Source organism: Salmo salar, chromosome ssa27, assembly GCF_905237065.1.
Source record: "Salmo salar chromosome ssa27, Ssal_v3.1, whole genome shotgun sequence".
Classification (NCBI taxonomy): domain Eukaryota; kingdom Metazoa; phylum Chordata; class Actinopteri; order Salmoniformes; family Salmonidae; genus Salmo; species Salmo salar.
The window spans coordinates 8,758,471-8,774,698 of record NC_059468.1 but is presented as its reverse complement, the minus strand read 5'-3'; the positions used below and the strand labels follow the sequence as shown (position 1 = coordinate 8,774,698).

The following is a 16,228-nucleotide window of genomic DNA, read 5'->3' as shown; positions in this document are numbered from 1 at the left end:
GCATAGGCCCACCCACTGGGGAGCCAGGCCCAGCCAATCACAATTAGTTTTTATTTGTGAAAGACAGAAATACTCTTCAGTTTCATCAGCTACCCGGTTGGCTGGTCTCAGACGATCTAACAGGTGAAGAAGCCAGATGTGGAGGGCTGGCGTGGTTACACATGGTCTGCGGTTGAGGCCGGTTGGACGTACTGCCAAATTCTCTAAAATGAATGTGACTTATGGTAGAGAAATGAACATTAAATTCTTTGGCAGCAGCTCTGGTGGACATTCCTGCAGGCTGCATACATATTTGCATGCTCCCTCAGAACTTCAGACATCTGTGGCATTGTGTTGTGACAAAACTGCACATTTTAGTGGCCTTTTGTCCCCAGCAAAAGGTGCACCTGTGTAATGATCATGCTGTTTAATCAGCTTCTTGATATGGCGCACCTGTCAGGTGGATGGATTATCTTGACAGAGAAATGCTCACTAACAGGGATGTAAACAAATTTGTGCAATAAAAATGAGACAAATGAGCTTTTTGTGCATATGGAACATTTCTGGGATTTTTTATTTCAGCTCATGAAACATGGGAACAACATTTTACATTTTTTGATGTTGAGTATATTTATTTTATTACAAACATGGCAGTATACAGTCCTCCAGATATCTGTTGACAAGGCCATGCATCACTCTGTATTCGTTCCTCTGTACATACAAAAATGGCCAAACATTTATTTTCTCAATTATCCATTGCTACCAATTTGTACTGGTTAAAAGTATGATTAAAGAAGAAGAGAAAACAAAAAGTAAGTTTTGTGAACCATGTTTAGTACATCTAAAAGAGACAATGAGAAATTCATGGTTCATTAAGATATTATAGCCATCAAAAGGGTAGAATTTTAGCATTGATTGCACTTATGATACAGTACTTTACAGCTTTGATTGGTCACAGAATATATGACATGAAGGGGTGATGTAATTATCTGAATTACTGTAGATTTGAATAGTTTAGTTAATCAAAAGTGAAGTATGGTTATAAGTCCAATGGGTGTTGTTCATATACCACTCTGACTCAAAATCAATATATTAGATACATACTATTTATCAGCATATTGACAGATTATTGCTATCAACTGCTGGTTGCAAGTTATATTACCCTGTTTGTATCTTTTGGAACAATGGCAATTAGGTTGATTAAAATGATGTAGAATAGATAGATGGGCTACCACTGGTGTCACAGGCATCCACAGGTCTTGACCACCATGTTGCGATGCTTCTTTAAGATCACGTTGTTGTTGTCATCGTAGAAGAGTACAGAGATGGGACTGAGCTTGGTGGGTGCGCAGCACGCTTTGGGAACCTCATCCGGCTTCAGAAGGTGAACCTGCCATTGAAAACGGAAAATCAGACTCATTCATACATGCACTTTCAATGATAATATCCTGTTATAAAAGAGATATGGGTTATTTAAGCAATAAGGCCCAAGGAGGGGTGGTATATTGGCCATATACCACAAACCTCAGAGGTGCCTTATTGCTATTAGAACACCTACTTAATCAAGGGTTTTTCTGTATTTTTACTATTTTCTACATTGTTGAATAATAGTGAAGACATCAAAACTATGAAATAACACAAATGGAATCATGTAGTAACCAAAAAAGTGTGAAACATATCAAAACATATATATTTGAGATTCTTCAAATAGCCACCCTTTGCCTCGATGACAGCTTTGCACACTCTTGGCATTCTCTCAACCAACTTCACCTGGAATGCTTTTCCAACAGTCAGGTCCCACATATGCTGAGCACTTGTTGGCTGTTTTTCCTTTACTCTGCGGTCCTACTCATCTCAAAACATCTCAATTTGGTTGAGGTCGGGGGATTGTGGAGGCCAGGTCGTCTGATGCAGCACTCCGTCACTCTCCTTCTTGGTAAAATAGCCCTTACACAGCCTGGAGGTGTGTTGGGTCATTGTCCTGTTGAAAACCAAATGAATTCTCCTCAGTGGCACAGTGGTCTAAGGCAAGCTATGAAGTTAGAGATCCTGGTTGTAGTCCAGGCTCTGTCACAGCCGGCCGCGACCGGGAGACCCATGGGGCGCACAATTGGCCCAGCGTCGTCCAGGTTACGGGAGGGTTTGGTCGGCAGGGATGTTCTTGTCCCACCGCGCTCAATGCACGCTGACAGGGTTGCCAGGTGTATGGTGTTTCCTCCGACACATTGGTGCGGCTGGCTTCCGGGTTAAGCAGGCATTGTGTCAAGAAGCAGTGCGGCTTGGCTGGGTTGTGTTTTGGAGGACACACGGCTCTCAACCTTCGCCTCTCCCAAATCCATACGGGAGTTGCAGCGACGAGACAAGACTGTAACTACCAATTGGATACCACGAAAAGGTGTAAAAGTAACAAACAATTGTTTTAATTTTTTTATAATAATTTGTAAAAAGAAATTATAGTCCCACTAAGTCCAAACCAGATGGCATGGTGTACAAATGGAAAATGAAAAGTGGATCTGCGATGGCTAGAAGGAAGGTGACGTCGACCGCCGAACACCGCCCGAACAAGGAGAGTGACCGGCGGAAGTCGTGACAATAGCCATGCAGGTTAAGTGTGAATTCTTAATAAATCACAGACAGTGTCAACAGCAATGCACCCCCACACCATAACACCTCCTCCTCCATGCTTTATGGTAGGAAATACACATGCAGAGATCATCTGTTCACCCACACCGCATCTCACAAAGACATGGCGGTTGGAACCAAAAATCCCAAATTTGGGCTCCAGACGAAAGGACAAATTTATTGTGTTTCATGGCCCAAGTAAGTCTCTTCTTCTTATTGGTGTCCTTTAATAGTAGTTTCTTTGCAGCAATTCAACCATAAAGGCCTGATTCACACAGTCTCCTCTGAACAGTTGATGTTGAGATGGGTCAGTTACTTGAACTCTGTGAAGCATTTATTTGGGCAGCAATATCTGAGGCTGGTAACTCTAATGAACGTATCCTCTGCAGCAGAGGTAACTCTGCTGTGGTGGTCCTCATTAGAGCCAGTTTCATCATAGCCCTTGATTGTTTTTGCAACTACACTTGAAATATTCCGTAATGATGGACTGTTGTTTCTCTTTGCTTATTTGAGCTGTTCTTGCCATAATATGGACATGGTATTTTACCAAATAGGGCTATCTTCTCTACCTTGTCACAAAACAATTGATTGGGTCAAACGCATTTAAAAGGAAAGAAATTCCACTTTTAAGAAGGCACACCTGTTAATTGAAATGCATTCCAGGTGATTTTGTCATGAAGCTGGTTGAGAGAATGCCAAGAGTGTGCAAAGCTGTCATCAAGGCAAAGGTTGGCTACTTTGAAGAATCTAAAATATATTTGGATTTGTTTAACACTTTTTTTGTTGGTTACTACATGATTCCATATGTGTTAATTCATCATTTTGATGTCTTCACTATTTTTCTTCAATGTAGAAAATAGTAAAAATAAAGAAAAAGCCTTGAATGAGTAGGTGTTCTAAAACGTTTGACCGGTAGTGTAGATGCTTCTTTCCGGTGGCTGTGGCCCCCCTTGTCTGAATTTGGTCAATATGTCCTCCAAAAGACTGTGGCAAAGACTAGACTTTCAGGAGTAAAACACAATAAAAAATAAATCACCTTGTTTGTCTCATTCTTCCAACCTAGCTAGTGACTTTATAAAACACAATATTTGGTATTTGTATATATATAGGGTGTACACCAGTAAAATAATTCATTCATTCAAGGTTTACAAATATGCCCAATCAATAGAACATTATGTCAGAAAACAATAGTCTAAACCCAAATTCTCTACCATATATGGTTGAAAAGTTACCGACGATTTACTCTGAGAATTTAACCTCACAACACCAAATATGGAACACATACAACCAAGTGCGGTGCAGTCTAAACTAGCAATGGTCACAGCAAATGATCGTTATTATTTCATCAACACTGTCAAGTACAAGTATATTAATGTTATAATATTGTAGAGAACAAGCTAATTATTAATTCTATGTAAGTTCTAATGACATCAGGCAAAGAAAACGACGTTTGGACATGAATGTCGTAGCTCCCTCTTGAATTGACCCTTTTTCTCTCTAAGTGAATATATACTGCTCAAAAAAATAAAGGGAACACTTAAACAACACAATGTAACTCCAAGTCAATCACACTTCTGTGAAATCAAACTGTCCACTTAGGAAGCAACACTGATTGACAATAAATTTCACATGCTGTTGTGCAAATGGAATAGACAACAGGTGGAAATTATAGGCAATAAGCAAGACACCCCCAATAAAGGAGTGGTTCTGCAGGTGGAGACCACAGACCACTTCTCAGTTCCTATGCTTCCTGGCTGATGTTTTGGTCACTTTTGAATGCTGTCGGTGCTTTCACTCTAGTGGTAGCATGAGACGGAGTCTACAACCCACACAAGTGGCTCAGGTAGTGCAGCTCATCCAGGATGGCACATCAATGCGAGCTGTGGCAAGAAGGTTTGCTGTGTCTGTCAGCGTAGTGTCCAGAGCATGGAGGCGCTACCAGGAGACAGGCCAGTACATCAGGAGACGTGGAGGAGGCCGTAGGAGGGCAACAACCCAGCAGCAGGACCGCTAAATCCGCCTTTGTGCAAGGAGGAGCACTGCCAGAGCCCTGCAAAATGACCTCCAGCAGGCCACAAATGTGCATGTGTCTGCTCAAACGGTCAGAAACAGACTCCATGAGGGTGGTATGAGGGCCCGACGTCCACAGGTGGGGGTTGTGCTTACAGCCCAACACCGTGCAGGACGTTTGGCATTTGCCAGAGAACACCAAGATTGGCAAATTCGCCACTGGCGCCCTGTGCTCTTCACAGATGAAAGCAGGTTCACACTGAGCACGTGACAGAGTCTGGAGACGCCGTGGAGAACGTTCTGCTGCCTGCAACATCCTCCAGCATGACCGGTTTGGCGGTGGGTCAGTCATGGTGTGGGGTGGAATTTCTTTGGGGGGCCGCACAGCCCTCCATGTGCTCGCCAGAGGTAGCCTGACTGCCATTAGGTACCGAGATGAGATCCTCAGACCCCTTGTGAGACCATATGCTGGTGCGGTTGGCCCTGGGTTCCTCCTAATGCAAGACAATGCTAGACCTCATGTGGCTGGAGTGTGTCAGCAGTTCCTGCAAGAGGAAGGTATTGATGCTATGGACTGGCCCGCCCGTTCCCCAGACCTGAATCCAATTGAGCACATCTGGGACATCATGTCTCGCTCCATCCACCAACGCCACGTTGCACCACAGACTGTCCAGGAGTTGGCGGATGCTTTAGTCCAGGTCTGGGAGGAGATCCCTCAGGAGACCATCCGCCACCTCATCAGGAGCATGCCCAGGTGTTGTAGGGGGGTCTTACAGGCACGTGGAGGCCACACACACTACTGAGCCTCATTTTGACTTGTTTTAAGGACATTACATCAAAGTTGGATCAGCCTGTAGTGTGGTTTTCCACTTTAATTTTGAGTGTGACTCCAAATCCAGACCTCCATGGGTTGATAAATTGGATTTCCATTGATTATTTTTGTGTGATTTTGTTGTCAGCACATTCAACTATGTAAAGAAAAAAGTATTTAATAAGATTATTTCTTTCATTCAGATCTAGGATGTGTTGTTTAAGTGTTCCCTTTATTTTTTTGAGCAGTGTATAAATATATATCAGACGCTTTTATCCAAAGCGAATTACAATAAAACCTGCTATCGGTTATGTATGGGTGGTGATGGGAATCAAACCCACTACAATGGCGTTGCAAGCGTCATGCTCTATCAACTGAGCTACGAAGGAGCACGTCAACGTAATTAGAATGATGAGCAATTTTAACGGATTCTAAAGGGAATCATAGAATTCCAAACTCATTTCTATGGCAACACAGTTGGCAATTTTGTAAACAATACTTTTCGAACGTGTGTTGCCAAGAGACGTCTAACCGACGTTCTATGGAACGTTTTCTGTGCGAAAACAACAACTTCAGTTTGCTGCTGATAACAAACTTGATAGATTTTTGACACCTGAGATAGAAGAACAATCGACTGGAAAATGCCTGGGTGCTTTTCAAGACTGGCGGAGAGAGTGCGTGGACGTCGGCGGACTACTGCGTCGACAGGTTGTTCAAATTCATTTGTGGCTTGTTTTTCTTGTATTTTTCTGTTTTGCAGGGTTCGTGATCGTCGACAGGTGGACAGCGACTTCGAAGAGGGTATGTGGAGTTTAAAACTCTTATTTTACTACATTTAACAATGTAATTATAATGTGCGAAATGTTGTGTATTTCTATCATTCAGACTTGGCAAAAATGCTTGTGCTAGAGATGTTGTAGCTAGCTAGCTTGCTAGTTAACATTAACTTTAACTGTTGCTAAGCGATCGACTTTTGCTACCTAGCTAGCTAGTATTAGCAATCTTGCTACGTTTTATGTCCTAACAATTGTTTATTTTATATTCCAATGTTCCTAATTTTAGAACAAACTGTCCTGAATGAGGTCGTTGGATGTGCCATTGGATGATGTCCCAGATGTTCCACAGCTGCCAGTCCTCCTTGATGTCCAGAATGCTGCTATCATCCTTGAGGATGTGCCAGATGTGCAGACTATCCTTGAGGTACAATTTTCTGAAAGTTTGGGGTTTTATGTTTGAAAAATATCCCAGATATTCAAGTTGTGTCTCTTTGACATTAAACAAATCTCTTGTCTGCTTTCTGCTTCAGGAGACCACTGGCAATTGGCAGTTGATTCCGATTAGGTTCAGCCCCCTGTACTGTGGGCCTGTTGTGATCAGGGTAAGAGACCCCCCACACACACACACACAGTCACATCACGGTTACAATGTTTACTGTTTCCAACATGAATGTATTGTAATGTGCAGAACAATGCCGGTCCGGTGGTTAAAGCTTGGGGAACTTTCCAGTTCATCAGCCCCATCATCACCTACATGCGTGGGGGATCCCAGGTATGTGTCTTTGTAACTACCTAATCCTAATCTACATTGTCAGTCATTTGATCTTGATGGAAATGTGTCACAGCAATTGCTGAAGTGGTTCTGTTGATGTTGTCTTGTTGTTTATCTCAACAGCAGGTGGTGGTGAGGATGCACCACGTGAGTAGGGTGAGAGGCCTGGAGACTCAACTGGTGTGGGCCATCTCCAAGGAGACAGCCAGGCTTAGTCCAGAGGGTATCCCCTACTGTGCCACCAAAGTGCAGTCCATCACTTGGATCCAGGTAAGACGTAAATACTACTGAAATAGTATTAGATAAGGCTTTTCTTCACTTATTCCATTTGGCCTTAACATGTATTCTCTCTCTGTCAGCGTGTGGCTGGCAGGGTGACCCACTATGCGTCTCACCTCCGCCACGAGACGTCTGTGGACGTGACGCTTGGCTGCTACCAGGTAAATAAACGATTTCCTATCTATATAGACTAGACATTACTGGGCATTTTTGCATTAGATTTGGTGTGTTTTCTAATAACGTGCGTGTGGTAAACAGGTGTGTTGTGTGTGTTTTGAGCAGCAGACTGATGTCTCAGTGGTGTACACCACTCTCCACATGGGGCTGGACGGGCTTCTCTCCTCTTCAGCGTGGTCGGAGGCTGCCTCCTTCTCTACGCCCACCACTCAGCAGTTCACTGACCCAGAGCCTGAGGGCCACAACTGCTATGAGGTCAGACGTTACACACACATACTATTGACTAGGAGCATTAAGATCCTTCCATTGACCGATTGTTTGTTATGTCATTGCATTGGTCACTGATTTTGAATGCTTGTTTTGTTGTCGTAGGGCTGGGAGGAGGACCTGCTGCCTGAGGAGAGGGAGGTTCCTCTGCTAAAGTGAGTTCCTGTAAATGTCTGTGTAGTCTGGGCTTGTCAGATGCTGAAGGATAGTGGTCATAATGCTGTTATCCCCCATTGACTGTAATGGTTGACATGCTCCATTCCCTCCCTTTCACAGCCTCTACCTTACCACCAAGAGAGTGGAGGACATCGCCCTGAGGCTCGTCTCCCTGCGCCAGGCCTTCACTGTGAGTGGACCCACTTTTCTTTTTCTCTCTGACTTCTTGTTCTGTCTCCTAGAGGAAGATGTCTCACCCTAACTCTTCCCTCTTCCCTAGACCCTGCTTGGTTCCACCCTGAGCAGGAACCATCTGTTTGTGGCGGGAAAGGTCCTCCTGGGCGCACTGGTTCAGGCCAACCACATGGTAACTCACTAACTCATTCTCTTTCAAGGGAAAGAGAGCGTCCCTGAGGGGAAATGTGTTCTGTTCACTAAGATGCTCTTTTCTTTGTCATAGGACGAGGCCAAGTTCATCCGTACCTATAATGACTTTGTGGACTACCTGAGTGACCCCTCCAAGCGGAATGACATTGAGAGGGAGCTGGCTGAGGCAAAGGTGAGTTCATTAACTCTTTAAAGTCTCACTGAGTTCTTCCACATGCATGTCTTTTATAAATCACAGTAGCTGATCTATATGAAATCATTCCTATTTTCTCCAAATGTGTTTTCTTGTCCTAGATCCATCATGTGAACATGATAGATGTCCTCTTTGAGCTGGTGCTGTTTGGGATGATGACAGCTCAGAAGTCCCTGATGGTGGTAAGTAGCATCTCACTGGTACATGTTTTGATATCTCTCTATTAGCAGTTTCACTTAAATTCCTCTTCTCTTCTATTCTCTCCTCCTTTGTTTCCTTTAGCACCCTGGTGGGTTCGTGGAGCGTCTGTACGCTCTCCTGTACTCCTTCCTGCCCACTGCTGCCAACATGGAGCCAGAGGCTGACAGATACCTGCTGCTGCTCAATGTAAGAGTCAAGAGGTTACTTCCTGTTTACTTCCATATTCTTAGTGTACTTCCTTTTTACTTCCTTATTCATGGTTAACCAGGTTCCAATGCCATTTTAGGGGGAGTATTTCTAATTGTCTCTCTCCTCTTGATAAGCTAGTAACTCAGAGCCATTTTCTATGTGTTGTGTGGTGTTCTCTTCAGGGCGGGCTGATGGCTCTGCTAGATGACATGTTTGGCCAGCAGCTGGCCTGGTACTTTAACCCAGAGTCTCTGGTCACTGAGCTCTCCAGCCTCCTGGAGTACCACTTGGAGAACCTCATGGCCAGCATGTAGTCCTACTGCAGGGACCATAATCCTTTCTCCTTCTCTCTCTCTTTTGAAGGAATTGAGGACTTGAAGTGCTTTGTTGAACCCTGATTAGTTACCACCCATTAATTGAATGTTTTCTCTCCCCACAGGATTCTTGTGACACTTTGCCACCCAACAGGGATCTAGACACCAATGCACTACATTACTTTGCACTGAATTTTACATTTTTAAATTAAAATAAGTTGTAGTTCAAAAACATTTTGGTTTCTGTCTTTTCATTTATTTGATTTTATGACCATTTCCTCTTCCCTGAGTTATAATGCTAATATTAGATTATTCAATGAACAATGATGCTTTATTATCTGCATATGGAAATAAAAAACTATGTTTAGTTGATTTACAGATACTACAGGCCCACACTTTATATGGTTTTGTACTGTGGTTTGTGATACTGTACTATTTAAAAACATGTAGGACTACATACACTGAGTGCACAAAACATTAGGAACTTCTTCCTAATATTGAGTTGCACACCCTTTTTCCCTCAGAACAGCCTCAATTCGTCAGGGCATGGACTCTACAAGCTGCCCTAAGCGATCCACAAGGATGCTGGCCCATGTTGTGTCAAGTTGGCTGGACGTCCTTTGGGTGGTAGACCCTTCTTGATAGACATGGGAAACTGTTGAGCATGAAAAAAGCAGCAGTGTTGCAGTTCTTGACACAAATAACCCAGTGCGCCTGGCACCTACTACCATACCCCGTTCAAAGCCAGTTAAATATTTTGTCTTGCCGATTCACCCTCTGAATGACACACAATCCATGTCTCAATTCTCTCAAGGTTTTAAAATCTTTCTTCATCTACACTGATTGAAGTGGATTCAACAAGTGACATCAATAAGGGATCATAGCTTTCACTTGGTCAGTCTATGTCATGGAAAGAGCAGATGTCCTCAATGTTTTGTATTATCAGTGTGTGTAGTAACCTGGTACAGTATAAAGTATACCACTAGAGGGGATAATTGCTTCAGTCTTGAATGTTACTTCTCACTATCCCTACTCTACATTAACAGTCTTCCATTGTAGACTCCGGTAACTTGGGTATCTTAGTTTTTTATATTTGCCATTAATATCTTAACCATTTACCATCTTTCCCACTGAAACCAGTAATGTTAGCGTTCATGTGCATACTGACCACTAGTTGGATCATAGCGTGGTTGGTGGCGTTCATGCAGGAACCCAGAGGGTAGAGGCATTCTCCATCACAGTAGAAGGCAGAGTAACCCGTAGGAGCCAATACCCAGTCCTAATGGAGAGAAATACCATAGAAATCGAATGACAAGATTAGATGAATGACTAGAATAGACTCTTTCTATGAGAAATACATGATAAAGAATGCAAAGAACATACTCTACAATGCACATCTTACACAAATGCCTTGCTTCCCTTAAAATACTGTGTGTTACAGCAAATAAGGTGGTACAACGTTAGCTCATGATTATCTATTCAGTACAATGAGTAGTTAATTTAGAGAATCTCACCTTCCAGCCTAGATCACTGAAGCTCACATATAATTCATGTCTCTTACAAGCCTGACGTCCACTGTTGACATGGCTGTGATCTGAAAGGGACCGAAAAATATGTTATGAACCAGCAGAGACTAATGTACACTTTGGATTTCAAATGTAATGTAAATGCAATTGAAGTAATTTTGTAATTGAGATGAACTATCCCTTTAAACTGTGCATAAAACAACTTTAACAACAAGATGAAAACCAGTGTTGTCCCCTGACCTTGTAGGACCTCACCATGTATACTGGGTAAGGGCAGGTCGTATTTGGGCTTCTTCTTATGTGGGTTGGGTTTCACGGCCCGCGGGGGGCGACAGGGGGCCTGGCTGGCCCTGAAAAAGGTCACCATGAAGGGCTGTTTGGAGCGGGGGCCCCTACGACCCACCAAGCCTACCCACCCAGCTGACAGGGACCGGTCTGAGAGAGAAAGAGAACAATCTTGAGGTAAACCAAAACAGCATATCTCCATTTCTATGTATTTACTGAACAACTCCAGACACTATATGACATTACAGTGTTACTGCACAGGTATCAGTGTTGTATTCTAAGTGCACTTCCCTCCTTATTCAAAGGCATAATAATCCAGAAATCCATTTTGTGGGAAATAGCCTCCACATCTGCAGAGCATTTCCTGACCCTGACCATAGTATTAACTCTATGAGGCTCACCCTCCTCTGTCTCCACATAGAGCCGGATGCCCAGGTTACTGCGGGGGTGCAGGAGCCATCGGTTGCTGGCCGAGGTCACGTCAAAAGCCAGCCAGCCCTCCTGCCCCGCCGGCACCGACTGCATGTCCAGCAGCACCAGCTCTGGCTCTCTGAGGAACGTCGAGGAGTAGCATGAGGCAACACATTCGGGAGAGATACGCAAAACACGTTGCATGGCCATGCAGTAGAGAGAGACGGCCACTGAGCTTCAGCTCTCCAGAACCAAGCTTGTACATGGCGTCCTCACAAGCCACAATGTGGCCAATGAGTTATTTTGCAAGGAGTTCTATGTGGCCAGGGTGAAGAGCAAAACAAATTCGACATTGAATTTTGCCAAAGCAACAAACAAAAAACATCTGGAACGATAAGCCAAACCATTGTGTATAGAGAGAAGGGAGAGCATGTAAAGAGTGATGGGAATCATAAGAAATCCCCTATTGGATCTCTTTCATTCTTTTTAATGCGAAAAAAACAAAGTTGATCATATAAATGTGAGAGAGAGAGCGAGATAACCAGGTGATCTAGTGGCAGGAACCTGTGTTTGTTCTCCCGTTGGATCTCGTAGACGGAGATGTGCAGGCTGCGGTTGGCCCTCTGGCCCATGGTCAGGGTCTTATAAATGCGAAATTCCGCAGCTGTGACCGTTTCCCCCTGGGGGAGGGGCGTCAGGTCAAAACGGAACTCCTTCCAGTACGGCCGCGGCTGCAGCAGGTCACGCTCTTGCTCCACTGAGAGAGAAGAGGAGAGAGGGAGGTCGATGTAATGCCAAAGACATTTTCTCGCATTTAAACAGCGCAATGCCCCATTCACACGTGCTCACATCTACTCTACACATTACTTCCACTCCCCTCAACATGCCCCGAAAAGACCAACACAGAGATATACTCATTGTATGTTACATAGTGTATGATAAAGACATTCCCACATGACACAAGGAGGAGGGAGAAGAGGGGGACGAAAGAGCAATTCATGGAGCAATGAATCTAACATGAAAGTGGTGAATGAGAAGACCGAGGGAGAGAGAAGAGCAACAGAAGTGGGAAGATGGGTGACTGAGTCAATGGAAATTAGGGGGAAAGAGCGGAGCAGACATGTGGAGAGAGGTGTGCAGGCGATGCCCGGTGAAGGAGGACAGGATAGTGATAATGTAGCGAGGGGAGAGAGAGAGGCAATAGGGAAAGACGGAGAAAGATAAGGAAGGACACGCACACAATGGTCTCTCGCCACAGACGCAGCGTCTCAAGCAAGACTGCGCACACGCACCCACACACTCTCTCGGGAGCCCTGCAGAGCACATTAACAACCACGATCGGGCCCCTGTTGTGTGCTGTAATTAGAGACACTAAGGGCCTTCAACCGCAGCAGCTGCTCAACAGACACACCACTAACTACAGGTTGGGGAGTATTTTTAGAGCGGTCTTCTGCTGTTTCTCCATTTGTGTGTGTATATCAGTGTGGCCTGTAATTCCTTACAGCTGTGTCCCCTACGCACTGTCTTGAGCGCGTTGCTTGGCCTTGACTGGGTCGGATTGATAGGGTGTGTGTGATGGGTGTATTTTTGATTCCAACTGACACGGGCTATAAATGAGAAACTGTCTAGATTGGTAAGATGGCCTTAAAATGGTGGTTCAAGGCGACACACCACACATTGTCAAAATAAGATCTAGTGAAACATTAACTGAAATGTATAATTACGTTTGTTATTTTTGTGTAATGTATGATACAGTAATATACATTATCATGCATGTCAAAATACTGTAGAAAAACTAGCATATCAAGTGTCGAAGCAATGCAAAATGTGAAGAGAAATAACATGGAATCATGTTTTCCCATGGTAACAAGGTTTCCCATCGTATTCCAGGAGAGATAGCGGAAGGAAATGACTGGGAAAAGGATGTTTAATTTGTAATGCTGTGTCAGATAAGCATCTGTAGGTCTACTGTCTGGGCTGGTGCAGCACAGGAAAAGTATCTCATGGGATAACAAGACTGTCCCTGAGAGGTGAACTGGTTCAAAACTACATAACATTGCCAGGTTGGCCTCGTTTCTCATTGAACAATCCAACAATATGTCCTTTATTCAGTTTCTGGGCTCTTCTGCAAGACATGTAAAGGATCACAGGAGAAGTTTTTGGCCAGATCAGGCCATGGGGCTTCTATTTGGAAATCCATTGGCTGAACAAACAACTCCCAACTAATTGGATAACGAGTCACAAACAATAGCCAATTAAAACACAGGAATTTTAAATCGCAGGTGTATCAACGGTCAGTAACTCACCCAGGTTGACGAAGCTCATGACCGTATCGGCCTCACTAACCACTGTCCCCAGCGGCGCAGTGTACGTGTTGAGCGTGGGCAGGGCAGCATGACTGACGTGGCCCGTCAACCCATCTGCACCGCCGAACCCCAGACCCCCTACCCAATTCCCCATTCCGTTTCCCTCATCCCCCTTGGCCGACACAGCGTGGTACAGGTCCAGCATGAAGAGAGGGGCTGAGGAGGGCGGTCGGAGGGGAGGATGGGGTCTGGGCCGACCCGGTAGACCCAGGATGGACAGGATCTCCCTCTGCATCTCCTTCTTCTCTCGGCTGCTGAGGCGGCGGAAGCTGGAGTGGACGACTCCTTGGGCCTGGTGGCCCCAGAGACAGAGCAGCAAGGGGACGAGGAGGAGAGCCATAGGGAAGAGTGGGAGTTGGAGAAGGCGCCTGTAGGTGCACTTGCTGTTGTTGTCATGGATGTGTCTTCTTCCTGTACACGGGCAGGCGTGGGTATAGACGTACGTTCTGAAGCCATCCGGTCTGTCCAAGCTCTGTGTGGTTTGAGGGAGATCTTCCAAGGTGTCCGTTGCCATAGTGGAAGAAGCTCTATCCGGATGTTTTTCTATTCTCTCTATTTGTAACCTACAAGTCTTTGGTTGGTTTTTCTATGTTCTTTTGGCCTTCAGTCCACAAGAGAGCAAATAATATTCTGCAACGCACACCAGAGAGGGACTGTTACTGTGTCTCAAACAATTTGCATGTCCCCTGTCTGTCTGTGGACGCCAAACTGTTTGTCTTGCACGTATCCGTCACTGACAAATGCACCTCTGTGATTTGTGATGAGATGTGTTTAGATCAACGGTGGACACTAAGAGATGTTTACTCCTTTAATTCTCTGTTTATCTGTCGTCTCCTCCCTTCCTCTACTACTTTAAATCTCTCAACCACCGCTTGTCTTTTCTCTTCCACCCTAACACGGCTCTACTCATGTGATACACACAGACAATAAAATGAAAGCAAGGGTAAAATTGCAACTTTTCTTATGTGTTTTGATGAAAACAAACTATCTCTTTGAAATCTCTCCCTTTGGAGAAGTACATTTCAAGGAGGTTGAAAGTGGATAAGTCAAAGGGCAGGTGCTACCAAGATTGGTAGTCAATCAAATTTGAGAGAATCAAATAATCAGACCTGTTTTCAGTCGAATTGGTCTTCAGAAGGATAAGGAAAAAACACCACACCTGTCGCACCTCAACGTTGGCTGGCAAGCAACAACCTGATCCCACGCAAGGAACAAGGAGTCAAATCCTCAGTGGGAAAATGATCTGTCGTCCACCTCTCTTGATCTAGAATTCTTTAATCCACATTTCTGGGGTACTTTTTATTAATTAAAGATCCTTTGTTTGTTACGTCCACTTGCGTCTTTAACTCCAGATGTCTTCCTCAACCTTTGTGTAGCTTCTACTTAAAATCCTTGGTGCGTTCAGTCATTTAAAAAAAATATATATATTTTTGATTAGTTCTTTATTCCTTCGCTATTGTATTATTCTTTTGGATTCCCCCAAACCACCTGTTTCAAGTGGAGAACAATGCCAGTATGTTTGTCAGCGTACTGTAGTGTGCCCTCTGAGAGTTTACCTCATGTAAGGGTGTTTCAACACTGGTTGAGTTGTCCATCACCAAGAGGGAGTGTCCTATACAGCCTCCTCCCTCTCCCCACATCCTCTCCCAACTCTCTCCCTTTATCCCTCCCTTTGGGCTTTTTAAAATCTCCCTCGCTTTTATCTTTTCGTCTTCCCATGACCACTTCCTTTCATGGGAAAGCATTATGGAATCCGTGTCAGTTTGGTGAAAAATACATACACCGAATATATTTATCTATATAGAACACATGGATTAGCGATCCTGCCGTATCTTTAAACCCAGTACTAACAGCATGAATGGAGACTGCTGTAGCTTAAGGTGTACTGACAAAACGTGTAGCCCCATAAAATTGTTTGTTTTTGGTATTTATACGTTTTAATTTCCTGTTAAACAGATTGCGAGTTGCCTTTACCTCCTTACAGTTTGACTGCAATCCTGTGTGTGGGCTAGCAAGGGATTTGAGGGGAGAAATGACACGGACTCAAATATAGTAGTGAGGGTCAGTTCAATGCCAGTTTGTGTTTGTTTGACTTCAAAAGCACCCTAGGACTTGCGGCCACTTTGAACAGCAAAAATACTGACAGACCAAACCAAAGGCCATCTTTTCTAAGGCCGGGGAGTCAGAAGTGCCAGGAATGAGTATTTTCTGTGGTATTTTTGTTTTTCTTTCTCCAGTGTTGAGGGATTTTACGGCCGGAGAGAGGAATGACGGATGGAGAGGGAAGGGTGAGAGAATGATAGTGAGTCCGTCAGTCTGTTGTCAGAGTAAGGATAGGTGGTGAGGACAGATGGGGATGGTGGGAGAGGATGTGAGTGGGTTTGGATAGTTCCATGCAAACACAGACACACAGCTGCACAGGGAAGACTATAAAGACCAAACCCCATCTGCCAAATAAACCAAGGTGATTTTCATTTTCTCTCTCTAACGGAAAGGACGTAATAGCT

General features: G+C 44.3%; 2 protein-coding genes across 3 annotated transcripts; one reads left to right on the top strand and one right to left on the bottom strand.

Annotated features, from left to right (window-relative positions):
* Positions 1–590: 590 nt before the first annotated feature.
* Positions 591–15,282, bottom strand: LOC106588459 (bone morphogenetic protein 8B-like). 2 transcript variants are annotated; one of them, XM_014177492.2, is made up of 7 exons: positions 13,662–15,282; positions 11,920–12,112; positions 11,346–11,494; positions 10,900–11,094; positions 10,648–10,727; positions 10,302–10,412; positions 591–1,369 (listed from the first exon to the last, which is right to left on the bottom strand). In XM_014177492.2, the coding sequence occupies exons 1-7, from the start codon at positions 14,233–14,235 to the stop codon at positions 1,220–1,222; spliced, it is 1,452 nt and encodes a 483-aa protein (XP_014032967.1). In that variant the 5' UTR covers positions 14,236–15,282; the 3' UTR covers positions 591–1,219. The 2 variants fall into 2 exon arrangements, with proteins under 2 accessions (XP_014032967.1, XP_014032968.1); XM_014177493.2 differs by having other exon boundaries at positions 10,915–11,094.
* Positions 5,734–9,367, top strand: LOC106588460 (uncharacterized). The gene is made up of 14 exons (XM_014177494.2): positions 5,734–6,223; positions 6,485–6,622; positions 6,729–6,800; positions 6,887–6,970; positions 7,094–7,240; positions 7,330–7,410; positions 7,532–7,681; positions 7,799–7,848; positions 7,970–8,039; positions 8,130–8,216; positions 8,310–8,408; positions 8,531–8,611; positions 8,712–8,816; positions 9,259–9,367. The coding sequence occupies exons 2-14, from the start codon at positions 6,500–6,502 to the stop codon at positions 9,343–9,345; spliced, it is 1,236 nt and encodes a 411-aa protein (XP_014032969.1). The 5' UTR covers positions 5,734–6,223; positions 6,485–6,499; the 3' UTR covers positions 9,346–9,367.
* Positions 15,283–16,228: the final 946 nt, after the last annotated feature.